This window comes from Notothenia rossii, assembly GCF_949606895.1.
Source record: "Notothenia rossii genome assembly, chromosome: 5".
Classification (NCBI taxonomy): domain Eukaryota; kingdom Metazoa; phylum Chordata; class Actinopteri; order Perciformes; family Nototheniidae; genus Notothenia; species Notothenia rossii.
In genome coordinates, this window is record NC_136903.1 from 52,480,873 (window position 1) to 52,504,780 (window position 23,908).

A 23,908-nucleotide genomic window follows, 5' to 3' on the forward strand; every position below is an offset into this window, starting at 1 on the left:
TAAAGTGACAGACTAGGCCTGTGCAGATGGTATCAGCTTTGCCCAGCATCGGCTCCTCCATCAGGCCTGGTCCTCCTCACAGAGGAAAGACCCTCAGTCCTCTCCAAACCAACAGACAGGACGTCCCTGAAGTCTCTGCAGCTCTCTGGACACCACGCTTTCTCAATCCGTCCACACTGAATATGAGAGGGGGGAAATGAAAATAATAAATGCTTTAGACAATAAGACATATAAAGTTGACAGTTGAGTTGCTCAGTTTTTTTAGATTGTCAATACTATTGCTGTATAACTAATATATCAGGTTAAGAGGCACCTACAAATAAAGATTGGTCTTTAAATACATTTTGTCTTTTGAATTCATTGTCTAAAGTCAAGGATTATGGAGCTAATTTCCTGCCATAACTCCACAAACAAACTAAACAGGTTTTACAAATGCCTCATGATTCACTAACAAACACAATGTGGTTTGCAAATACAAAACACCATCTACAAACTAATGCATTTAGTTTCGCAAAGAAAAAACGTATCTATCAAACAAACACATAACATTTTTCTAATAAATCATGTTTCAGAGACGAATTCAGCATAGGTTTTACAAGTACACACATTTTTTTTACAACTACAACACTTTTTTTTACAAGTACAAAACTTGTTTTTACAACTACAAAACTTTTTCTTCTCACGGCGGAATATTTCTGCCAAAAGTCACGGCTGGCACATGCTCCACGGCAGCATGTGCTACTGAGTCCATTGGGGAAGGCGGGAGCCTCCCGCCGGGAGGTTGAGCAGAGCATGGAACAGCCCTTGCCAACCTGATGACAGCAGTGTTTCTAGCGATCCAGCGATCTGGGTCAGTGTTATAGTGATAATATTATAAACAAGGTGAATTTAGCGATCACAACGAGAACAGCGAAGACACATATTGAGCCCAGAAAATGAATGTTATTAGGGCTGTAAATATAATAAGCCTTTGTCTAAACAATTGTAACTAACAGGGGCGGACCTAGCACATTTGGTGCCCTAGGCGAGCTTCACCACTGCGCCCCCCCCAAAAAAAATATCAAAACATCTTAACAGTTATACAGTAAAGTACTGCAGCTTTATTTATTACAAGCAAGAACAAGAGCTAAGAATAAATGTAAAGTGCACACTAAAGAATTAAAACAAATAAACAACTTAGCTAACAAACAATAATAATATCAATAACAAACAATAAAAGAATGTGCAAATTTGCTTTCAAAGAAAATTAAGAAGAAATGTAAAGTGCACACTAAAGAATTAAAACAAACAACTTAGCTAACAAACAATAATAATAATAACAATAACAAACAATAAAATAACGTGCACATTTGCTTTAAAAGAAAATTATGTATTGTAAAATATGTTACACATGTCAAATAATCAAAATATAATATGCAAAATAAACAAACAAATACATAAAAATTACAAATTCACTTTGTCTCAAGAACTATTTACATTCCACTCCCTATCATCACACAAGGTTGGCCTACATATTAGCTCCTACTGGTTTCCATTTACAGTGCAATCCTTCTGGCCTTCCTCGCTGCAAAGTCATCAATCACATCATCATATGAAATCTGACCACCAACCTCATGGTTAATACTGATTACAGCCAGACCACTGAGGCGTTCTTGAGCCATGGTGGACCTCAGGTATGTTTTCAAGAGTTTTAATTTGGAAAAACTCCTCTCGGCTGAAGCTACTGTTACTGGTAGCGTTGCACTGATCCGCAGAGCAATACACAAGTTGGGATATATTTCGGTGAGCTGCTTTGTGTGTATGAATTTCAACAACTCAAGAGTTGTCATGCTCTTTGATGGCAAGTCAGGTACATTTTCCAACTCCTGAGCCAGCTCCTTCCCATCCAAATCAGATTGCCCTCCATGGCTTAAGGTGTGTGCAAGTGCCTCTGCTTGCTTCATCAGCTCTTGGTGTGGCAGGTCTGGGAAGTTGTACAGAATGCCAAACTTGTCTTGCACATGTTCAAGTGTGGTAAACCTCTCCTTTTGTGCTGACACTGCAGCATCTACCACCACGTTAAAGAACGTTACCTCCAGATTTTGCAAGGCATTCCTCAATGGCTCATCAGGAGACTCATATGAGAAGTGGCTCTTTGTTGACTTCAGCCGCTTTTGCACAAGGACTGCATCCACATTCATGTCTTCACACATGTCCTTGGCTGATGTTTGTGCAGCCACAAAGCCTGTGGCTCTGTAGGATTTGAGAGCTTTTTCAGTCTTTTTCACTAGACTTACTGCTACATCCACTTGCATTGTTTGGGACTGCAGGACTTTGCTCACCTGCTGAATTTGACTTAACATGTCATACCAGACCACTGTGCACAGTGAAAAGCGGAATGACCCCACTTCTTCTGCCAGAGACTGGGCTTCAATCCTGATGATTGGGTCTTTGGCCTGGTTTCTCACCTCAAGCAGTGCCTCTCTCACAGCTGCGGCTTCATATCGCAGAGGCTCCACAGCTTTCACTCTGCTCTCCCATCTGGTTTCTGACCACATTTTGAGTGAAAGGTTGACGTGTTTCTTGAGGATGGCCCATCTCTGTGTAGAGGCAGAAAACAGGCAGTATAGCTTCTGCACAATGCCAAAAAATGATATGGCATCTTTGGAGCTTTTGGCAGCATCAGCAATGACCAAATTGAGTGTATGTGCCCCACAAGGCACAAACAAAGCTCTTGGGTTCAACTGCAGTAGCCTGGCCTGTACTCCCTTGTTCTTCCCTCTCATATTTGCGCCGTTGTCATATGACTGTCCTCTGCAGTCATCAAAGGCAATCTGCAACTCCTCCAGCCTCTTCAAAATCAGGGCGGACAAACTTTCACCAGTGGACTCCTCTGCTACTAGGAATCCCATGAAGTGCTCTTTAATCTGGGGGTCTTCTTCCAGTGTCACAATTCTGATGACTACTGACAGCTGTTCAGTGTGGCTAACATCCGGGGTGCAATCTAAAATGAGGGAAAAGTACTTGCATTTCTTTATTTCTTGCACTATTGTTGATAGAATCTTTCCACTGATGCATTCAATCAACTCATTCTGAATGGTTTTGCCCAAGTAGCTGTGGTGGGATGTTTGACTTTTAATCTTGTGGATGTGGTCTTTCATCACTGGGTCAAACTGCGCCAAAAGCTCAACCTCTTTCAAAAAGTTTCCATTTGAAGGAGAGTGGAGTATTTCTGTCTTTCCTCTCAATGCCATATTTCGCCCTGCCAGAGACTGTACAATAGCAACCAGTCGTGTCAGCACTGCTCTCCACCGACTCTTCTCTGCCTCAAGGAGGGCCTGCTCTTGTTTGTCTATTGTTGTACCTTGTTTTAATCGAACTGCCAATTCTTTCCATGACGCCAAATTGTTCAGGTGTTCCGGACTATTTTCATGGCTGGTCAAAGCAGCACTTGCATTTTTCCAATCCGACAGTCCTGCATTTGTTAAATGAATTTGTTTTGGAGATAAAAGTTGACAAAAAAAACAAAAAAGACTGTTCTTCTTTTTTGAATATGTCACCCAACTTCTTTTGATCCTTTCTCTATTTACTAAGGTCCTGCTGAAGTACTGGTGGTGGCAACTTCTCCCATCATCTCTCCTTGGGAAAATGAAATCAGGTGTTATCTGATATGGTCCTCTCCGAACAAACTCTGTCCTCATTGTGTCTGTGAGATGTGAAGGGCAGTCAGCAGGATCGGTTGGTAGTGGATCGTCCGTCTTTGCTGCATCTGGAGGGCATGTGAAGCACATTTTCTCACCTCATATTCACAATATCTTCACACACACACACACACACACACACACACACACACACACACACACACACACACACACACACACACACACACACACACACACACACACACACACACACACACACACACACACACACACACACACACACACACACACACACACACACACACAACCCCAATTCCAAAAAGGTTGGGACAGTGTGTAAAATGTAAATAAAAACAGAAAGCAATTACTTGAAAGCATGAGGACAATTAGGTTTATAGCTAAACATCTTTACATTCATCAGGCACACACCTGAGAAGAGTGTATGGGTGGAATCTGTGGTGCAATCAGGATGAGATGCAGCAGGCTGTTCTGACGTTCCTTGTAGTGGTTCTGGGCCTATACATATATAGAGAACACACAAGAGCAAATATATTGGCTGGATTAGAAATGGCACGACAGTCATTTTTACATTCAATTATTTATCATCACATCAGGAACATCTATTGACATATTGTACTCACCAGAACAAACAGACACAGTGGTCAGTGGCAGGGTGGAATCAGTGGTCATCTCATCAGGATGAGCAGCTTGCTGTTCTGACGTTCCTTCATGTGGTTCTAGGTCTATAAATATAGAAAGAACACACAAGAGCAAATATATTGACTGGATTTCACATTCAATTATTTATCATCAGGAACATCTATTGACACATTGCACTCACCTGAGGAAGCCGGCACAGCTGAGGTGCATGGCGGTTCCTTGTCAACTGATGCAGCAGATGGTCCCAGATATTTTAAAAGTGAATCTAAAATTATATAACAAAATGTGTATTATCAACATTGAATAATTTCCATTTGTTAAATGTAGCTATTATTTAGTTAGTAAGCATTAGGACAGCCTGACAGGTCTGATTCAACTAATCAAGAGCTATGCCTATCTTATTAGAACAGTTGAATCAGGTGTGTTAGTTCTGGGTTGGAACGAAAACATTCAACAGGACTGGAGTTGAGAACCACTGAGCTAGTTAGCTAACGTTAGCGCACATTATGACAGGGTTGAATTTGGCAAATGTTTGACTCGGATAGTCAATGTGCTTTCTGAGGTAAACTTAACGTTAGCTAACGTTACCAACTAACTAACATTCCACCACACTGGCTAGCTCGCTACACCAAAACTAACATTGTTATTATTACTAATATTTCTATTTCATGACACAAAGAAAATAGCCTTATGACATTTTCGACTGAATGGCAATAACAAACGCTGGCTAGCTAACGTTGGCTTGGCTAACTAGCAAGATTACATGATCCATTCGCTAATGTTGACAATACAATCAAAATTGCATACCTTTCACCTTGGCACGTTTCTCTTCTTCTTCTTTTCTTCTGTTTTTATACTGCGCCCCAGATGGCTTTTGCCTCTTCATAGTTCTCTAACGTTAGTCTTTCTTTCCTCAACGCTCAATTTTATAAACACTTGACCGATACCCATCAATGCACAGCGCTCTAGCATGTTCTGACTGTGAACACCTAAAGCCGAGGCTCTTAGACCGACCGACCGTTTTAGATTTTTGGCTCATTTTCCCTTATGTTAGAATTTTTTTTTTTATGTAAGAATAATGGTTGCAGATATAGAGGGGGGGGCGCCAAAACTGCGCCAAGCAAAAAAAAAAAAAAAAAAAAAAAAAAAAAAAAAAAATGTGTTGCAATTTTTGGCGCCCCCCTCTGGGTGGCGCTCTAGGCAACCGCCTATATTGCCTGTAGGAAGCTCCGCCCCTGGTAACTAAGGAGATTTAAACCTTACAGCGATTCTGCACTCTTCATTTTCTTTCCTGCTATATTCAATGAGTGATACAATTTTTTTTTACCATAAGTTCTGAATAAAACTGATACTGTTGGACTCGGTACTAGTTGACTGCTACCAGAAATAAAAGGAAGTACTTTACTGTGTACTTTGTGAGTAATCCTCTGTCAGAGTCCCCTCCATAGTACATAATGCATGTTTTCTGCTTTCTTTGATGAGTGATAAAAAGAAAATAACATAAGTTCTTAATGATATTGAGACTGCTGGACTCAGTATTCTTACACCTACTATCACAATACATTGAAGTACTTCTAGTGTGTGTGTTTTTTTGTAATCCTCTGTCAAAGTCCCCCTCCTGAGAACCTAATCAAGCCACAAATATTTTTTGCCATTAGTTCTTCGTGAGATTGACACTGTTGGACTCAGTACTAGTCCCACAAGTACTATGAAGTACTTTTACTGTGTACTTTTTGAGTAATCCTCTGTCAATGTCCCCTCCTGAATACAATAATTCATGTTTCTCTGCTATTTTGAATAAGCGTTAAAACACCTTTCTTATGAGACTGATATTGTTGGACAGAGTATTTTAAGAGGATGGTAGACTTGATATCAGCAATACTTCCAGTCAGTACTCCAGCAGCAGCATTTTTACCCTTTGGAAAGTCTTTAGAGTCTGGCCTGGATAGCTGGTCACAAATATCCTTCAGCAAAGTGACAATCCCTTGTGGCTCTTGTTGGCCTCTTATGGGGCTGCTGTCTTTTAAATATGATTATTTCTCTGCTCCTAGTTCAACACTTATTAAAAGAAAAACATGCATTCTTGTAGTCGGGAGGGGACATTGACAGATGATTACTGGAAAAGTACACAGTAAGTACTTCATAGTACTTGTGGGGGTAGTTTCAGTAGTACTGAGTCCAACAGGATCAATCTCACGAAGAACTAATGGCAACAAAAAAGAATTCCCTCATCAAACTTAGCAGAAGTCGCTTGATTTTGTTCTCAGCAGGGGACTTTGACTGAGTATTTCTCAAAAGATACACAGTCAAAGTACTTCAATGTATTGTAAGTAGTAGGCTAACTAATACAAAGTCAAACAGTATCAATTTCATTAAGAACTAATGGTAACATTTTATTTTGATCATTAATCAAAGATAGCAGAAAACATGCATTATGTATTATGGAGGGGACTCTGACAGAGGATTACTTACAAAGTACACAGTAAAGTACTTCATTTTATTTCTGGTAGCAGTCAACTACAGAGTCCAACAGTGTCAGTTTTATTAAGAACTTGTGGTAAAACATATTTGCATCACTCATTGAATATAGCAGGAAAGAAAATGAAGAGTGCAGAATTGCTGTATGGTTTAAATCTCCTTAGTTACAATGTTGTCCATTTTAGACAAAGGCTTATTACATTTACAGCCCTAATAACATTCATTTTCTGGGCTCAATATGTGTCTTCGCTGTTTTCGTTGTGATCGCTAAATTCACCTTGTTTATAATATTATCACTATAACACTTACCTGTAGTTACCTACTGTAACTCCAGCTTCTATGAGTAAATGGCGTAGTCCTCTAAGGCTATCGCTATTGGGTGATCCCCCTGCGCCCCCGCAAAGCACTGAAACACTTGTAGTCCACGCCCACCATCGGGCTCCCTTCCGGTATAAATAGGAAGGAGGCCCGACAATCTGCTCCCATACAAAATAACTTTCCTTCAGCTATTCGTGGAGCCAGTGGGGCCCAGCACTTAGAGGGCTTCGCCAATACTCATAGAAGCTGGGGTTACAGTAGGTAACTTCAGTTCTATTTCATAATGGCTTCGCCCTCTAAGGCTATCGCTATTGGGTTAAGGGCGAAGCCTGATGTAGTCTGCGCCCCACTGGGTCCGCCCGGTACTAGAAGCACAGACACACCTGCTCAATAACACCCCATGCCTGTTGTGCCATGCGTAATGGTGCATCACCGTCCCTGGAATATAGCATAACATGAATATTTTCCACGAGGGGGCGAGGGCTGGGAACAATACATACCTGCCGCTGTGAAAAGTAGAGACGAAGGTCATACTTTGCCCAGTGACAAAAAGAGGGGGAACAGCAGCTCTCTGCGTGTAGACAGGCAGGAGAGCGCACGGCTGGATCCCTGACGTCACTCACTCTGACAAGACACTCCGTGCAAAATGTGTTAGAGAGGAATGGGAGACATCCCTCAAATACAAGAGAATAAATGAACGGGGAGAAGACCAAGATGCAGCAGTGCAAATGTCTTCTACTGACATTCCTCCGTGCAAAGCCATGGAGGAGGACATTCCTCTGGTGGAGTGCGCATTGATGTTCTCCGGGGGCTCCACCCCATGAGGAGACATATGCCTGTGACACAGCCTCACACAGCCAGTGTGACAGCCGTTGTGCAGACAGAGGCTGCCCGATAAAGCGCTCTCTATAATGCACAAACAGGCGCTGAAAATGGCGTAAGGCAGCCGTGCGCACCACTAGCAGGATAGCGTGCGCACATGACAGAGGAGATGAGACGCAGCTTCTTCCTCCGACCTGTGAGGAGGGAAAGAAGCCATCCAAGGTGATCACTCTCGACTCTAAAAGAGCTTGTGATGACCTTTGGCATAAAAGCCAGGTTAGGGCGTAAAACAGCTGAACTGCCACCTCCTTGGATCCGGAGGCATGACGGAGCCACAGAGAGAGCAGACAAATCACTCACCCTTTTCGCTGATAGAGCCAAAAGTAATACTACTTTGGCTGATATCAGTTTAAGGGGAACCTGGTCTAAAGGTTCAAATGGGGCTTTGCTTAGTGCGCGTAAGACCAAAGCCAAATCCGACTGAGGCGCCAGTGCGCGTGACACAGGTCTGAGTCTCCGTACTCCTCGCATAACACGGCTGCTGCGCTTTGCGAGCCACTCTGTTCAATTCGCCGGGAATATACATTGCTCTGAATCGAGCAACGTGTGTGCGCGCCCAGAACAGCAGCCGCCTGGCTGCGTTCAGAAGCTGCGCAGATCGTACTCCTCCCTGGCGATTGAGGTAGGCTGCTTCCATAGCCGTGGCCTGTTGTCTGTGCGAATCAACACATTGATTTTACAGCAACGGGGCGACTCCCCCGTTTTTTTCCGAGATTTAGAAAATAGCGGAGTAAAAACCACGTAAGACACTGTTCCTGGAATGACAGGAGTGTTTCTTATATCCCATGGAACTGCTGGGGGGGAGAGGCTTCTCTGTGATGTGCCGTAATGGTCGTCATGGTGAAGAGCCACACCCTTACCGCCGCTGCCCGTGAGGCAAAAGGGCTGCGAGGGAGTTTCCACGCGCTGCATTTCACTCCATCTCTCATCATGAGGCGCGTACACGCCCAGGGCATGAGAGGTGTGTGCATGCTGTCCACACGAGGCGTTATAACGGTGCTAGTGGTTATTATGACCGTGTGTAGGAGGCATATCTGGGACAGAGGAATTCCGCGAGCTCTGCAGTTTATAAACCAATAGGTTAAAAACAGCAGGCTTCTGCAGCGAATGAACCACCTCTGGAGTGTCCACCTGTTGGAAGAGACCCAAGGGGATCATCACGTGACCAGCTGATGCCAACGCAGAGCAGCTGCGTCACGGAGAGGGCTGTGTGGGTTGTGACACGCCGGAGGAGAGCTGTCAGTTCTTCCCCTCGCTGCCGCGAGAGCCGCGCTCTCACGCTGGCTGAGTTTAATTCCACTCCCAGATAACGATTGTCTGAGAGGGAAGAGGACAGCTCTTCTTCCAATTTATTATGAAACCCAGGCTTTGACAGATGCGATACTAGATGTACCGTCTGTAAAGCAACTTCTTCTCTGGAGCGAGCCAGCAAATAGCAGGTCGTCCAGAGAAAACCACACTCTCATCCCTCCTCTGTGTAGTGGCTCCAGCCGTCTCTACACAAAAATGCGAGGAGCCAGGAAATATCCGAACGGCAGACTATTGTCTGGTCTGATATTCCCTGAAATGAGAAAACGCAGGAGTTTCCTGTGTTTTGGGATGATGGGTACGTGGAAGTATGCATCCTTCAGGTGGAAGTGAACCAGTCGTCCTGGTGAACACATTCCAGCACCTGTTTGTTCGTCAGCATGTGGAATACTGACAGATCGAGGATGTCTCATTCCCCCAGTCTTTTTCGGGATTAGAAAAATAACGGGAGTGAAAACCCCTGACTTTCCTCCCTTTGAGGAACCCTGGAAATATCCTCTTTCAACAGGAGTTCCAGCAGCTCGGATTGGAGCGCAAGACATAGCTTCTGTGAGGACAGGAGTGTTTCCTGTATCCCATTTAACTGTGGGGGGGGAGAGGCGAACTGCAGGACATATCCTCTGCTGATCAGCCTGCTCATCCATCTGTCCATCAGACACACGCGCTGCCACTCTGAGAAAAACTCTGAGAGTGGGCGCACGTGCTCGAGATGTGTTTTTGGTCGTCATGGTGACGAGCCACGCCCCTGCCGCCGCTGCCCGTGAGGCAACCCAAGCTGTGCTTTGACCGAAAGGGCTGCGCAGGGGCCTCCACACGCTGCGTCTCACTCCGACTCTCATCATGGGGCGGGTACACGCTCAGGGGATGAGTGGAGTTGTGTGCAGTGCTGCCCACATGAGGCGTTAACGGCGCTCATGGGTTTATTAAGGCTGTGTGTACGAGGCGTATCTCGGACAGAGGAATGCCGCAAGCTCTGTAGTTTATTAACCAACTGGTTGAAACCAGGCTTCTGCAGCGAGCCTTGCTGTCTACTAATCAACAGATTAGTGGCAGCCGGCTTAATTAGCATGCTCTGAAATGTATTAACCGACAGGTTAAAACCAGGCTTTAGCAACGAGCCCTGCTGGCTATTAACCAACAGGTTATAGGCAGCTGGTTTACACAGGGCGTGAGGCAACCCAAGGTGGGCTTGGACCGAAAGGGCTGCGCGGGAGCCTCCACACGCTGCGTCTCACTCCGACTCTCATCATGAGGCGCGTGCACGCTCAGGGGATGGATGGAGGTGTGTGCAGTGCTGCTCACATGAGGCGTTATAACGGCTCTCATGGGTTTATTATGACCGTGTGTAGGAGGCGTATCTCGGACAGAGGAATGCCGCGAGCTCTGCAGGTTATTAACCAAGGTTAAAACCGGCAGGCTTCTGCAGCAAGCCCTGGCGCCGTAGCGCTGCGGGCGCTGCCGCTGGGGGCACTCAGCCTGGAATACTGCTCATTCCCCCGTTCTGGCTTCTCTGTGATGTGCCATAATGGTCGTCATGGTGACGAGCCACGACATTGCCCTCGCCGCCGCTGCCCGTGAGGCAAAAGGGCTGCAAGGAAGCCTCCACACGCTGCGTTTCACTCCGGCTGTCACCATGAGGCGTGTACACGCTCAGGGGATGAGTGGAGTTGTGTGCAGTGCTGTCCACAAGAGGCGTTATAACGGCGGTCATGGGTTATTATGACCGTGTGTAGGAGGCGTATCTCGGACAGAGGAATGCCGCGAGCTCTGCTGATTGGAGCGTCCAGTAGCACTTTTCTGGCCGTCTCCGTAACAGACGCCTGCTGCAGCCAGAGGTGGCGCTGGATCTGTGTCACCCACGTGGAAATCCTCGCCTGGGAGACAGCGATGGACGCGCACAGAGTGAGCGCCGTGCTGGCCGCCTTGCTGATTTCCTCTGCCTCGGTGGTGGACCACTCTACCAGTGTCACCACCGAGTTGGAGAGCAGTGCGATGATATTCGCCGCCGCCTGAAAGGCACACTGGTGCACCCGGTCGGCCTGGCGGGCGACATACTCTCTGAGGGAGCTCAACGTAGGCCGCCGTCCTGTGGCAACGGAGAAGGGGACCGCATGCTCGGCCGCCAAACCAGCCCCCTGCTCCGACTCTGTCTCCCCCGTCCGGGGGAGAGGGGGGAGGGGAGAACCGTACAGTGAACCATGGAGGGAGACGGGGTAGGAGTCGTCCGAATCCTGCCCGGCACTTGGCTCCAGGGACATGCTGCCGTCCACGTGCTCCTGGACGGGCCAATCGTCCTTGTCGGCCGCAGCAGCTAGAGCGTCCGCTCTTCGCTTCCTGTCGGCTGATGGGAGACGAGCACAATGTGAGCAAGCGACCTGCTGGCTGAGAGCCGCGTACGCGTGCTCTGGCCCCAGGCAGGATTCGCACATTGCGTGCTGGTCATAGCTCATGATATATCCTGAGCCACATGAAGGACAATTTCGGACGCAGTTGTTGCTCATGATGTTTAATGGTTCTGTGCTTCAGTAACTGCCGTGGTTTGCTGAAGAAAAGAGGGAGCAGATTGGCGTGCCTCCTTCCTATTTATACCGGAAGGAAGCCCGAGGGTGGGGCCCACCTTGCGGGTGGGCGTGGACTACAAGTGTTTCAGTGCCGCGCGGGGGCGCAGGGGATTACCCAATAGCGATAGCCTTAGAGGGCGAAGCCATACACGAAATAGAACCAGATCGCTGGATCGCAAGAAAGATCGCTGTCATCGGGTTGGCAAGGGCTGTTCCATGCTCTGCTCAACCTCCCGGCGGGAGGCTGCCGCCTTCCCCAATGAACTCAGTAGTGCCCCCTGCTGCCGTGGAGCATGTGCCAGCCACGGCGGAATATTACTGCCAAAAGTCACGTGACTTTTGGCAGTAATATTCCGCCGTGAGAAGAACACGTTTTGTAGTTGTAAAAACAAGTTTTGTACTTGTAAAAAAAAGTGTTGTAGTTGTAAAAAAAATGTGTGTAGCCTACTTGTAAAACCTATGCCGAATTTGCCTCTGAAACATGATTTATTAGAAACATGTTATGTGTTTGTTTGATAGATACGTTTTTTCTTTGCAAAACTAAATGTATTAGTTTGTAGATGGTGTTTTGTATTTGCAAACCACATTGTGTTTGTTAGTGAATCATGAGGCATTTGTAAAACCTGTTTAGTTTGTTTGTGGAGTTATGGCAGGAAATTAGCTCCATAAAGGATCTAGAACTGGTACTTAGTTTTAATGATACAGTCTGATTATTATGCTGTTTGGAGGAAGCATCACAGGTAAGAGCACTAAGTAGCTCCAGTGGCGTAACAAGGTTATGATTGGCCCCGGTGCAAATATTCAAAATCTATTTAAAACTCATAACAAACAAACAAAATTCCCAAAGTTGTCTTGAAATTAACTTATTAAATAAATGAAACGAAAAATATAGCCTACTTATGCAAAAAACATTGAATCTGGACTTGAAATGATTCTGATCAGGCCTATTTGGCATTATTCCTGGGGCGTGCGCTCTATCTCTCTTTCTCTCACTCTCTCACTCTCACTCTCAAACACAGGCTTCAAATCAAGTCGTCATTATTACAACAAATACACACTTGCAACTGATAATACTGGCAATTATTTTATATTTATTAGACTATTCAAAAAAATCATGCTTCAAAAAACAACGGCACAGTGAACTAATCACACAATCAAATAATGAATCATTCTTCATCATTGCACAGCAGCCAAACGTTATCACAGACACAGGTTAGGTATGCACCATGCACATTTTCCAACATAAGAGAGGTCACAATTACATTGCTACAGATTTAAATCTCCGATCCCTCTCCATAACAAGAGAAAAGCTACTCATCACCATTAGAAGTTAATCTTGCGGGCCTTGCGCTCAGCAAAGTCGTCAACAACGCTGCTCAGGTCTAACTTCCGGGCCCTGCTGTTCTCTATTGACAGTGTTGCCAATCCACTGAGTCGTTCTTGTCCCATGCTGCTTCTTAAATACGTCTTAATCAATTTGAGCTTTGAGAATGAGCGTTCTGCGGTCACAACAGTGACAGGTATGGTGAGATATAACAGCAATGCTGTCCACACTTCGCTAAATGTGGCTGCTATTGAGCTGTGGTCCGCAATAAGCATCTTGGTCATATCCTTCACAGATGGTTATTTAGCTATTTCAGTCTTAAAGCAGGCTCTGAATGCAAGGAGTCGGACGGGGAAACTCGGGGATAAATCCCTGCTTTATCCTGCACACGGTTCAATGTCCCGGGGTGGATAGCCTAGAACAGTTTGTTCGTTTCACGCATATAAGTGAACCTCTGTGACAGCTGGCTGTTAATGATGTCCAGGCTGGCATTGAACACATTAATTCTGAAACGGCTCTCGCCATCACTAAGCCTCTCGTCTTGACTGAGTTCATCGAAGTGGCGTTTCATCCTTCTTTTGCAAATTTCCGTGAACTCGCTCTGCGCTTCCCATCGCTCAGCAAGATTTTGAGCGGTGCGTTTGACCTGGTCAAAGTCATCTCGGTATGCAGATTGTTGAGGCAGAATCTCTGCTTCGCGCGTTCCTCTATGAGTTTGTTTTAAAAGAAGGAAAAGTCAAAGCACCAGCATAAGGGTTAAACAATAATCTGTTTTAATGGTAAAAACATACAATAAATAGATAAATCATTAATTCTACAAGACTTTAACTGCCTTATATCTGAAAATGTATCTGGGAATTCCCTTGTTAATTGCAAAAACCGTGGATGATTAACAGAGAGACCCACTCTCGTGATATTCTGGGAACTGCAAAGCAAATGTCAAAGGTCATTTGTATTATGCCTAACCACAGATAGCCAAAAAACCACCCTTTTGATTACACATAAAAGTGGAAGAAAAGACTATTGCGCTATATTTAAAAGAGGAAAAATGTACTTTGTCCCTTCAAATTTAACACACACGAATATATATAAGGTGACATTAAAATAAATATATCACAAGATAGGGCATGAATTTTGTTTTGGAGGAGACCAACAGCTTTGTGGATGTCTACATCCTTTGCCTGCAACATCTTTGACACTGCATTCATGTTTTCCAGTATTTTTGTATGTTGTATGACAAGAAAAATAAAGCTGAATTTTTCCATATGGTTTTTTAGGGCTGTAGCCTCGTCCCGTTCCTCCCTCTTTTCGCTGACCCGAGCGATTTTAGTTAGAGCTTACATGATATCTACATACCGGTATCTAAGGGCAGCAATTGCATCATGTCTTGAGCACTACCTGGTTGGGCAGAGGCGCTTCATGGTAACTTTACAATGCTCTGAGAGTTCTGATGACATGATACCGGAAAGGAGTGACAATCTCTTAATACTTTGGCTGAAAAAAGTATAAAGAGTCTCAACAATATCATAAAAATTGCGCAGCTCCGCTATATTCTTTATGGAGTCATTCAGTGTCAGATTTAAATTGTGTGCAGCACAGTGTACATATTTGGCAAGCGGTTCCATCTCCATGATCCTGGCCTGCACACCTGAATAGACCCCACTCATGTTCGCCGCGCCATCGTATCCGTTACTCTCTATGCTGTCCAGGATTTTCTTTTGGAGTTCACAAGCTGACGTGTCCACTGTTTCCACGAACCCCAAGAAAGCCTTGTTTATCAGGATATCTTTTGCGTTGACATTTTCATCCCTCTGGATTGTCACATATCTATACACTTGGCTAATTTGGTCTCTTTTGGAAATATCTTGGGTGTCCATGATCACAGAAAAAAACGGAGCATTATTTATTTTTCTACTTGAATGTCGCACTGTACCCGCTTTGCGATTATGTAGATTATCTCATTTTTAACAGTTGGACTCAAGTATTTCACAGAACCTTGTGGTCGCTCAACAAGTTCTTTCAGAACCGTATATTAACATGCTAAAAGTTCTATCATACTGAGAAAGTTTCCACTGTTGGGCTGTCCAAGAATCTCCCTATGTCCTCTAAAAGCCAAGTTACTTGTGGCCAGAGTGATTGTAACGTTGACAATACGCTCAAGTACCTGTCTTTAGCAGCATTCCTTGCATTCCTCTCCATGTTTGCATCGATTCTCCCGTTTTTCTTCCACTGTTCATATATGACATACGTCCGACATGGACCTGAGATTGTGCATGTGAGTCAATCCTCGCCGACAAATGTTGCCAGTCACGAACTCCTTTGACCCACGCATCACTGTAGAACGGTGCACCTCGCTCTGCGAACAGCCAGCACGGCTCACAATAGGCACAGTCCAGGGTGGGGGAGTAACACAGCAATCTCCGTGGCAGTTTGATACCTGCTCTGGTAGTGGTGGTGTAATAGATCTCGGAGAAACACCTGTTTCCTTGATGTGTGTCTCTGGGGAATGGGCCGGTTGCTATAATATAGCCTTTGATCTTGGCGTCTCAATAGCGCCATAGCGCTATTGGTTGGGGAAGGGGCCCTTGCGGGAACTGTAGGACCACCGCCGGGCACAGCCAAATCCATCCTCTCCTCCTGGCTCATGGCTGGAGAAGAAGGTCGCACAGCCAGGGATATAGCTTCACTTGTGTAGCTAGATGATGGTGAGGCAGGTGAGCTATCGTTAGCCTCCGGCTCGGGCTGCCGCTGCACATCAACATTACCAACGTTAGCGTTCGATTTCGAGGATGATGTATGACCAAAAAAACGGTCTAATTTTGCCAGTTTAGCCTTTACGTCTCCTTGTTCTCTCTTGTCCTTTCTCGTTTGAGCGCCGCTCTTGTGTTTTGGTTTGCTGTACATTATAAATGCTAGCTATTCAATTTGTTATAATTCTGCCGATCTTGCTGCTGCTAGCTATGTAGTACACAGTGTTTCCGCCAGACCAAGGCTGAGAGGCCGTCCACCCCGGTGCTGGGGGGTGTGGCGGGGGGGTGGAAGAGAAGAGATATACTATCGCTTTATAAATACTATCGCTTTACTTATATATGCACACACACACAATTTTGAATTGCATCGTTACTTTTATATACTGTCTCTTTACACACACAATAGACAATACGTAACATTTGTTACATAATACATAATCTACCTGTATCAAATCACCGCTGCTGGCAGGGACACCGCTCCTTGCATGGTCCTTGGAAAATGCGGCCGCGTTTTTCCACTTGAAAACTTTTCCAGGGCTCTGTAGAAGTCAAACTGTTCAATGGGTGGTCCTTCAATGCAGATTCTCATCAGGACATCGAGATTTTCTGCTTTTATTCTTGCCCTGCCCTTGGTCTTTATGCGATTTTGAACGCTGAATCCACGTTCGCACGGCACCGTGCTCATTGGAATGACCGAGATTGCAGCCAGGAGCTTTGTGGTTTCAGGTAGGAAGCCAGCATGTTGTGTAGCCATGATCTTGTCCAACTCCTGGAAGGAACTGTTGCTGTAGTTTGCATGGAGCAGCTCCTTAAAAAGTGCCCACTCTGTGCTGCAGGTGTCCGTGTCAACGATAGGTTCCCGTCCCGCTGGGCACAAGTGATCCAGGATGGTCCGCAGCTCATCGAGTCTAAATCGTGCACGTTCAGTGTTGTCCCGTGGCAGACACCGTGGGTCAAAGATGCGAAAAGCGGAAAAGAGGCCAATGTCGGGGAAACGATCTTCAATATTCTGGATGAGGGTGTCGAGGAAGCGCTGCCTTACACTATCCGCATCGCCTTTGTGGCCTTTATTTTTTCTCGCTTAAAATACGTCTCGCCGTTGTTCTCCACAATATTGGCCAGGAATTCTTGGAATTTTGGGCCGCCTTCATCTCCAATCTGCATGGCTCGCAGCGCGATGATCGTTGAGGTTACAGCAGGCTGAACATTTGCGAAGGAAAGGGACTTTAGATGGAATGCCTTGCTCAGGCACGTTGTGGTCCCCAATATTTCGCACAGTAGACTGTCGATTGCGATAAACTCATAGGTCAGCATTGCCTTTGCTAGTGTTTCGGCCATCATGCATTAATTCAGCATCCTGCTGAAACACCTCCACTACAGCGCGCATTGTTCTGTGTAGAGTAGGGGTTTCACAACTACCAATATTTACTAGTCGACTAGTTTTTCAAAATAGTAGTCGACTAGTCGACTAGTCGTTACGTCATAATAGAGACACACAAAGAGAGGTTTACAACTGTATTTTCTATTGGAACTCATACAGTAACATTAAACACTGCATTTTAATTTGTGTTACATGGCTGAGTAAATAACAAACAGTAACTGGACTCACCAAAATCGACAGCAAAAAACTCTTGTTTACATAAATGCCACGTAAATCCAGTGCGCAACAGCGCATTGCGCAACACTTTATTCGCTGTCCTCCACGATAACGTCCACTTTTCCATATTTTTGGTTTGAACACCAACGCATCGACATGTGAGGGAAGGAGGCTTGACCGCTTTCGGGTGACAGTGTTGCCTGCCAGGGAAAAAACCCTCTCACTCGGGGTGCTTGTGGCTGGAATAGCCAGGTAGCTCCTCGAAAGCGGGGGAAGCGGTGCACGTTTTCTGCCCACCACTCCAGTGGATTATCCATTGTGGGGATATGCGGTGTCCGCTGGCAGTAATCCCGTAGCTCATCATCCGCATCACTGTTGACCCGTGTTTTCTTGCTGTTCGTTTGCCTCTGTTCAGTGCTGACGCCGGTCCGTTGCTCACTGGTGCTAGCATTACTGCTAGTGCTAGCTGTCGGCAGCGGGTGTTTCATCTTTAGATGGTTGCGCATAGCAGATGCATTTATATTGTACTTCAGTACAGCTGTACACAACTGACACTTCACTGTGGAGTTGGTTACATCTTCGTTGAAGTACTGCCATACATAAGAATGTCGGACGTGTTTTGTAGCATTTTGCAGCACCTCGTTTACCTCCATTTTTTTCCACGACTAGTCGACTAGGGCCTACAGCGCCGACTAGTGGTAAAGGTAGTCGACTAGTCGACTAGTCGATTAGTTGGTGAAACCCCTAGTGTAGAGCAACATTGGCCTCGCCAAAGCTCAACCAGCGGACGGCATGGATTGACTTGAGCTTAACGTCATCAGTGTCCAGGATGACATGCATTTCTTTAAGCCGTGCTTGCCGAGAGCTACTGTTGGAGAAGTATCCATAGATGCTGCCCACCGTCCTCTGGTAGCGCTGGAGGGATGGTATCGTTGCAGCAGCCTGCTGGGCACACAAGTTTAGCTTATGTGCAGCGCAGTGTGTGCCACCGATGGCTGGGTTTTCCCTTTTTAAACGCGCCACGACCCCATTTTCTCTTCCAGTCATAACCGCTGCCCCATCTGTACAGACGCCAGTTATGTCGTTCAGGTCGATGTTGTAATTTTGCAACTGCTCCTTAATGGTTTGCGTTACGGTAGCAGCGTTGCATGCAATAATCTTTGTGTTGCACAAGTAGTGGGTTTCTAAGTCACCGTAATTTATTAGGTTAACATATGTGCAAAGAAGCTCTTCCACCGAAATGTCCGTGGACTCGTCAGTCATGAGCAGTGTTGGGACTAACGCGTTACAAATTAACGCGTTACTGTAACGCAACTACTTTTTGCAGTAACTAATAGCGTTACTAGTTACCTATTCCCATTAAAGAGCCTGTGACATGAACCCAACAACTGTTGTGCAATGAAATAGTGGGCTACTAGTAATCTCGAACCGTCAGTTTAAAAAAGAAAAAGCGATACCGTTCCGATAATATCAATAATTTCGAACATCGCGGGAAAATTCCTTCGACTCATTTTGAGGTTTTGGGGGAAGCCGGAAGTGACGTCAATGCGGGAACGCTTCACTGTGCGGCGAGAGAGCCAAACACGGACAAAGTGTGTTGTCATGCGTAGAAATGGTGAATTACTGAGTTTAGGCACGTTAATAACGTTTGAATGAAGTTGACTACAGTATATTCATATTTGTCAGTGCTTTCATGTCAATTCGGCGAACACAAACATAAATGCTCGTGGTGAAGATGATGATTAAATTAGGATTAAAAATCGGTAGTGAGAGCTGCTGAATTTCCTCCCGTCGGATGTGATATAAAAACAAATCGATTATTTTTGTAAACTCAAGTGGATGAAACTACATTTATTAGTGCTTTCATGTCAATTCGGCGAACATATGATACATTAAATGATCGTGAGGATGATGATTTAAAAATCTTTTGTTTGAGCCGGTCTGCATTTCCTGATGAGAAAACAAACCTTAGCTTTTTGTAGTTGCAGTCAGTGGTGTAGTGGGCGTTGGACGCGGGCGTACGCCGTACCCCCACTTATTTGAAGCATGATTTCTTTTTTTAATAGTCTAATACATCTAAAATCATTGCCAGTGTTATCAGTTGCAAGTGTGTGTTTGTTGTAATAATGACGAAAACATAATAGGCAGATTTCATAGTAATTATAATAAAAACGTAGCTCAAGCATTTATGCAACTTGATTTGAAGCGTGTGTGTGTGAGGGGCAGAACTGTGTGTGTACGGTGACCAGGTGTCCCGCACTGTGCGGGACTGCACACACAGCATTTTTATTATTTGTCCCGCGTCCCACACATTGAGATTATGTCCCGCATTTGAGTGATAGTCGTGCAGAAAGGCCGGATCGGTTCGCTGACAGCCGGCACCGCCCTTTATTATTATATTGTCTAAACGGCATCATGTAAGTTGCGCTGACAGGCGACACAGAGAACCCCAAGCCCCCCCCCCCCCCCCCCCCCCCCCCGTTGACAGTTCACGAGCGCATCCATAGTGTCTCCCGTCCACCCACCACCCCGTCCACCCAGTAAAAACATCCCCACTACACCACTGGTTGTAGTAGTACACCAACATGGATTAAACGTGTGTTTTGTTTTTACCACAATGTTGGGGAAATTAATGGATAAAATGCACGGATTATTATTATTATTATTATTATTATTATTATTATTATTATTATTCCCACTCCGATCGGGACACTAGATCCACCGTTTCCCCACAGCGAGGCTCCCCCCGTTGACAGTTTACGTGGGCTGGGCTGAGTGCAGTGGCGGACTGGCCATCGGGAGGAATCCCGATGGGCCGGTACCGAAGTGGGCCGGTCGGATAAGTCACTAGCACATCCCCCACTCCCCCCGTTGACAATTTACTAGTTGTACCGAAGTGGGCCGGTCGAGAGTCCCGGGCAGGTTTTTAGTCCCTGGCTACATGACCGTATGATCGCCCATATTGATGCACCTAATTCCTAAACTTCTAACAGATACAAAATAAACCGATCCTTCAGCCTCATATGAGCTCTCAGACACGTTCAAAATTAAACTGTCATCGCTGTCTGAGTTTGCTGCTGTGCGCGCCATCGTGCGTTTACATGCAGATGCTGGGATCCTGAACGGTGCAGCTGGAGCGCTGTGCCCGCAATGACGTCACCCATAATTTGGCGGGACTTGAAGAATCCCCGAGAAGATCCAGGAAATGGTCAACATTGAAGGGCAGATTAATGGTTATCAAAGTACAAATATCCAAAATCAGTTCAGTAACGGTTTTCAAGGGGACAATATTTACTTAAATTGATGGGTTTGGATGATGGGGGAAAATCGTGTCACAGGCTCTTTAAGTAACGCTGTTATAGTTACTGTGATTTAAATGTGTACGTTACTGCGTTACATTATGTGATGGAACTGAACCGAATCTCCCTGCGGATGTAACTTACAGGCGAATACAGCGATGTCCTCTCACAGTACCATGGAAAAGTGAAAGTAACCAGAGAGGAGTGATGATTGTTTAACATTTCAGGGTAAGCCAATCAGAGACAGAGTTGGGCGGGTCTTGCCTTATGGGGAAAATACACACGGGAACACTTGCTAATGCTATCACACACACACACACACACACACACGGCAACGCTCACCACCAGCACACACACACACAATGGCAGATGCAAGTATCAGCGAGAGCAGCAGCGCATTTGCAACTTGGAAATATAACCACTATTTTTTATTTGTGGGGATAAAGGACGCAAAAAAGCTTACGGTAAAATGTAAACTGTGTGCAGGACAGAAAGCATTGTCCACATCGAATAACAGCAATGCCAATCTCCTGAAGCACCTAACTAATGTACATGGGGCTATAAAACTAGTCGCCACAAAGACCCCACCATCTCAACCAATGTCTAAACATATCTTTTGTGTTTTATTGTTCCATTGTTACATTTCGTAATGATAATTGCTACAATGGTGGGGAGTTGTCTTTTCTCTTACTGTGCTAAAGAACAACAGAAACACTTGTATTTTTATTGTTATTATTTTTAAAGTAAAGTAACTTTTTACTAGTTACTTTTATAATTGAGTAACTAGTAATAAAGTAACTAGTACATTTTTTGAGAGCAGTAACTATAACTATTACTAGTTACTTTTTAAAAGTAACTTGCCCAATACTGGTCATGAGCCCTTTGAATGTCGAGTTATTTAACTTTGCAATTAAATCCTCCTCTAGCATATTGTTTATGGCGCACTGCATGTCCAGCACTATGTCGTTGTGAGTATACTGGGCGTTCTCTGATACGCGCAGTTCTGCCAAGGTTTCACATCCCTGCAGAATACACAGTTCATTCAAGCTTTTGTCGGCAACAGTTCTTTTGCCAGGTAATACACGTTCCTCATGGCCACAATTACCGCCTTTGATCTGGCACAGACCATTCGATCAATGGCAACTTGAACGTTGTTTCTTCGTAAATGCTGTGCCTCTAGCACTGCTTTGTGATCCACCCCCTTTATGTGCATCTCTATAGTCTTCACCCTGAAGTTGGACGTCCCCGCGGTGAACACGTTGTGCTTTTTTCCCCTTACACATAGTGTGCAATACATTTGATCACTTGGTTTGTTATAGCACAACCACAGGGACTTAATTTTCCAGGTTCCGACAAACTTCTTTTTGTTGTGGCTGACCGGTTTCTCTTCGTGGCTTACGGGTGTAGAAGTGACATTTAGATGACGACAACTCTGGCTCCGGGGCACCTGCACGGGCGGGGGATGCTGGCGGAGAATAGGATGGCGGCAACTCAGGCTTGGGCTGAGAGCCAACAGCAAGGCTCGCTGGCAGTACACTTTTTTCCGTCACAGGAACTGGCTTTGCTGACGGCGAAAAAAAATCCCACCAGCCTCCTTTGCCCCACCAACAGTGGGATGTCATTTTCCTTTTTCCTTTTTGTCATTTAAACGATGAAGTGAAGAAGAATCCTAGAGTGTCAGCTAGAGACTTAAAGAAATCTCTGGCACAGGCTAACATCTCTTTTGACGAATCTACGATACGTAAAACACTGAACAAGAATGGAGTTCATGGGAGAACACCACGGAGGAAGCCACTGCTGTCCAGAAAAAACATTGCTGCACGTTTGAAGTTTGCAAAAGAGCACCTGGATGTTCCACAGCACTACTGGCAAAATATTCTGTGGACAGATGAAACCAAAGTTGAGTTGTTTGGAAGGAACACACAACGCTATGTGTGGAGAAAAAAAGGCACAACACACCAACATCAAAACCTCATCCCAACTGTGAAGTATGGTGGAGGGAGCATCATGATTTGGGGCTGCTTTGCTGCCTCAGGGCCTGGACAGATTGCCATCATCGACGGAAAAATGAATTCTCAAGTTTATCAAGACATTTTGCTGGAGAGCTTAAGGCCATCTGTCCACCAATTGAAGCTCTACAGAAGATGGGTGATGCAACAGGACAACGACCCAAAGCACAGAAGTAAATCAACAACAGAATGGCTTCAACAGAAGAAAATACGCCTTCTGGAGTGGCCCAGTCAGAGTCCTGACCTCAACCCAATTGAGATGCTGTGGCATGACCTCAAGAGAGCGATTCACACCAGACATCCCAAGAATATTGCTGAACTGAAACAGTTTTGTAAAGAGGAATGGTCCAAAATTCCTAGACATGGGCGGAGCCTCTCTGGTGGTTGACTAATCAGAACAGAGTGGCCGAGCTGACCAATCAGAGCACACTGGGCTCACAGGGAGTGGGGGCAGGAGCATATATATATATAAACTAGGGCTGTCAGTCGATTAAAATATTTAATCGCGATTAATCGCATGATTGTCCATACGTAGTTAATCGCGATTAATCGCAAATTAATCGCACATTTTTTATCTGTTCTAAATTTTCAAGTTTTGAATACTCTAATCAACATATGAGTGGACAAATATGCTTTATGCAAATGTTTGTTTATTATCATTTGATCAATGACAAATATTCTCATGAATATTAAACATAACAACCTCTGAACATTACAAATATCCGCCTCAATTCAACCTGGAAACTCTCTCATACAATACAATAATACAGTGTGTGTGTGTGTGTGTGTGTGTGTGTGTGTGTGTGTGTGTGTGTGTGTGTGTGTGTGTGTGTGTGTGTGTGTGTGTGCGTGCGTGTGTGTGTGTGGAGACACCGTGATGGATCGTTGGAGCTATGTGCAACTCAGGCATATGCTCGAACAGGAGCTGCCTGGACGCTGTAATCATGTTGCGCACGCTATCGGTGCTGAGTGTGCTGACTTTTCGTAGAATGTCCCACTGTCTGGCAACCTGCATAAAGCCAAGTGCTCGGCGCAGTTGTCGGCGAAATGTCGCTCCTCTGTTTTCATTGAAACAGCACCT

The 23,908-nt window shown here is 45.2% G+C and overlaps 2 protein-coding genes across 5 annotated transcripts in view; one reads left to right on the forward strand and one right to left on the reverse strand.

Annotated features, from left to right (window-relative positions):
• LOC307039302 (copine-9-like) overlaps nucleotides 1–23,908 on the forward strand; it is a 313,745-nt gene that overhangs the window by 70,752 nt on the left and 219,085 nt on the right. The window lies entirely within an intron of this gene.
• Nucleotides 997–5,393, reverse strand: LOC307039299 (zinc finger MYM-type protein 1-like). Of its 2 annotated transcripts, XM_079681202.1 has the most exons (5): nucleotides 5,109–5,393; nucleotides 4,483–4,566; nucleotides 4,283–4,384; nucleotides 4,071–4,157; nucleotides 997–3,748 (listed from the first exon to the last, which is right to left on the reverse strand). In XM_079681202.1, exons 1-5 carry the CDS (start codon nucleotides 5,185–5,187, stop codon nucleotides 1,536–1,538), a joined length of 2,565 nt encoding a protein of 854 aa, XP_079537328.1. In that variant the 5' UTR covers nucleotides 5,188–5,393; the 3' UTR covers nucleotides 997–1,535. The 2 variants fall into 2 exon arrangements, with proteins under 2 accessions (XP_079537328.1, XP_079537329.1); XM_079681203.1 differs by lacking the exons at nucleotides 4,283–4,384; nucleotides 4,483–4,566; nucleotides 5,109–5,393 and having other exon boundaries at nucleotides 997–3,794; nucleotides 4,071–4,146.

What these genes read in the sequence shown, in the direction of transcription:
- LOC307039299 (XM_079681202.1), bottom strand. Translation starts at nt 5,187, where the DNA reads ATGAAGAGGCAAAAGCCATCTGGGGCGCAGTATAAAAACAGAAGAAAA. An exon ending in CACTGTGTCTGTTTGTTCTG is followed by an intron (nt 4,158 to 4,282) that starts GTGAGTACAATA and finishes ATATATGTATAG; the next exon opens with GCCCAGAACCACTACAAGGA. An exon ending in CACCCATACACTCTTCTCAG is followed by an intron (nt 3,749 to 4,070) that starts GTGTGTGCCTGA and finishes CATGCCCTCCAG; the next exon opens with ATGCAGCAAAGACGGACGAT.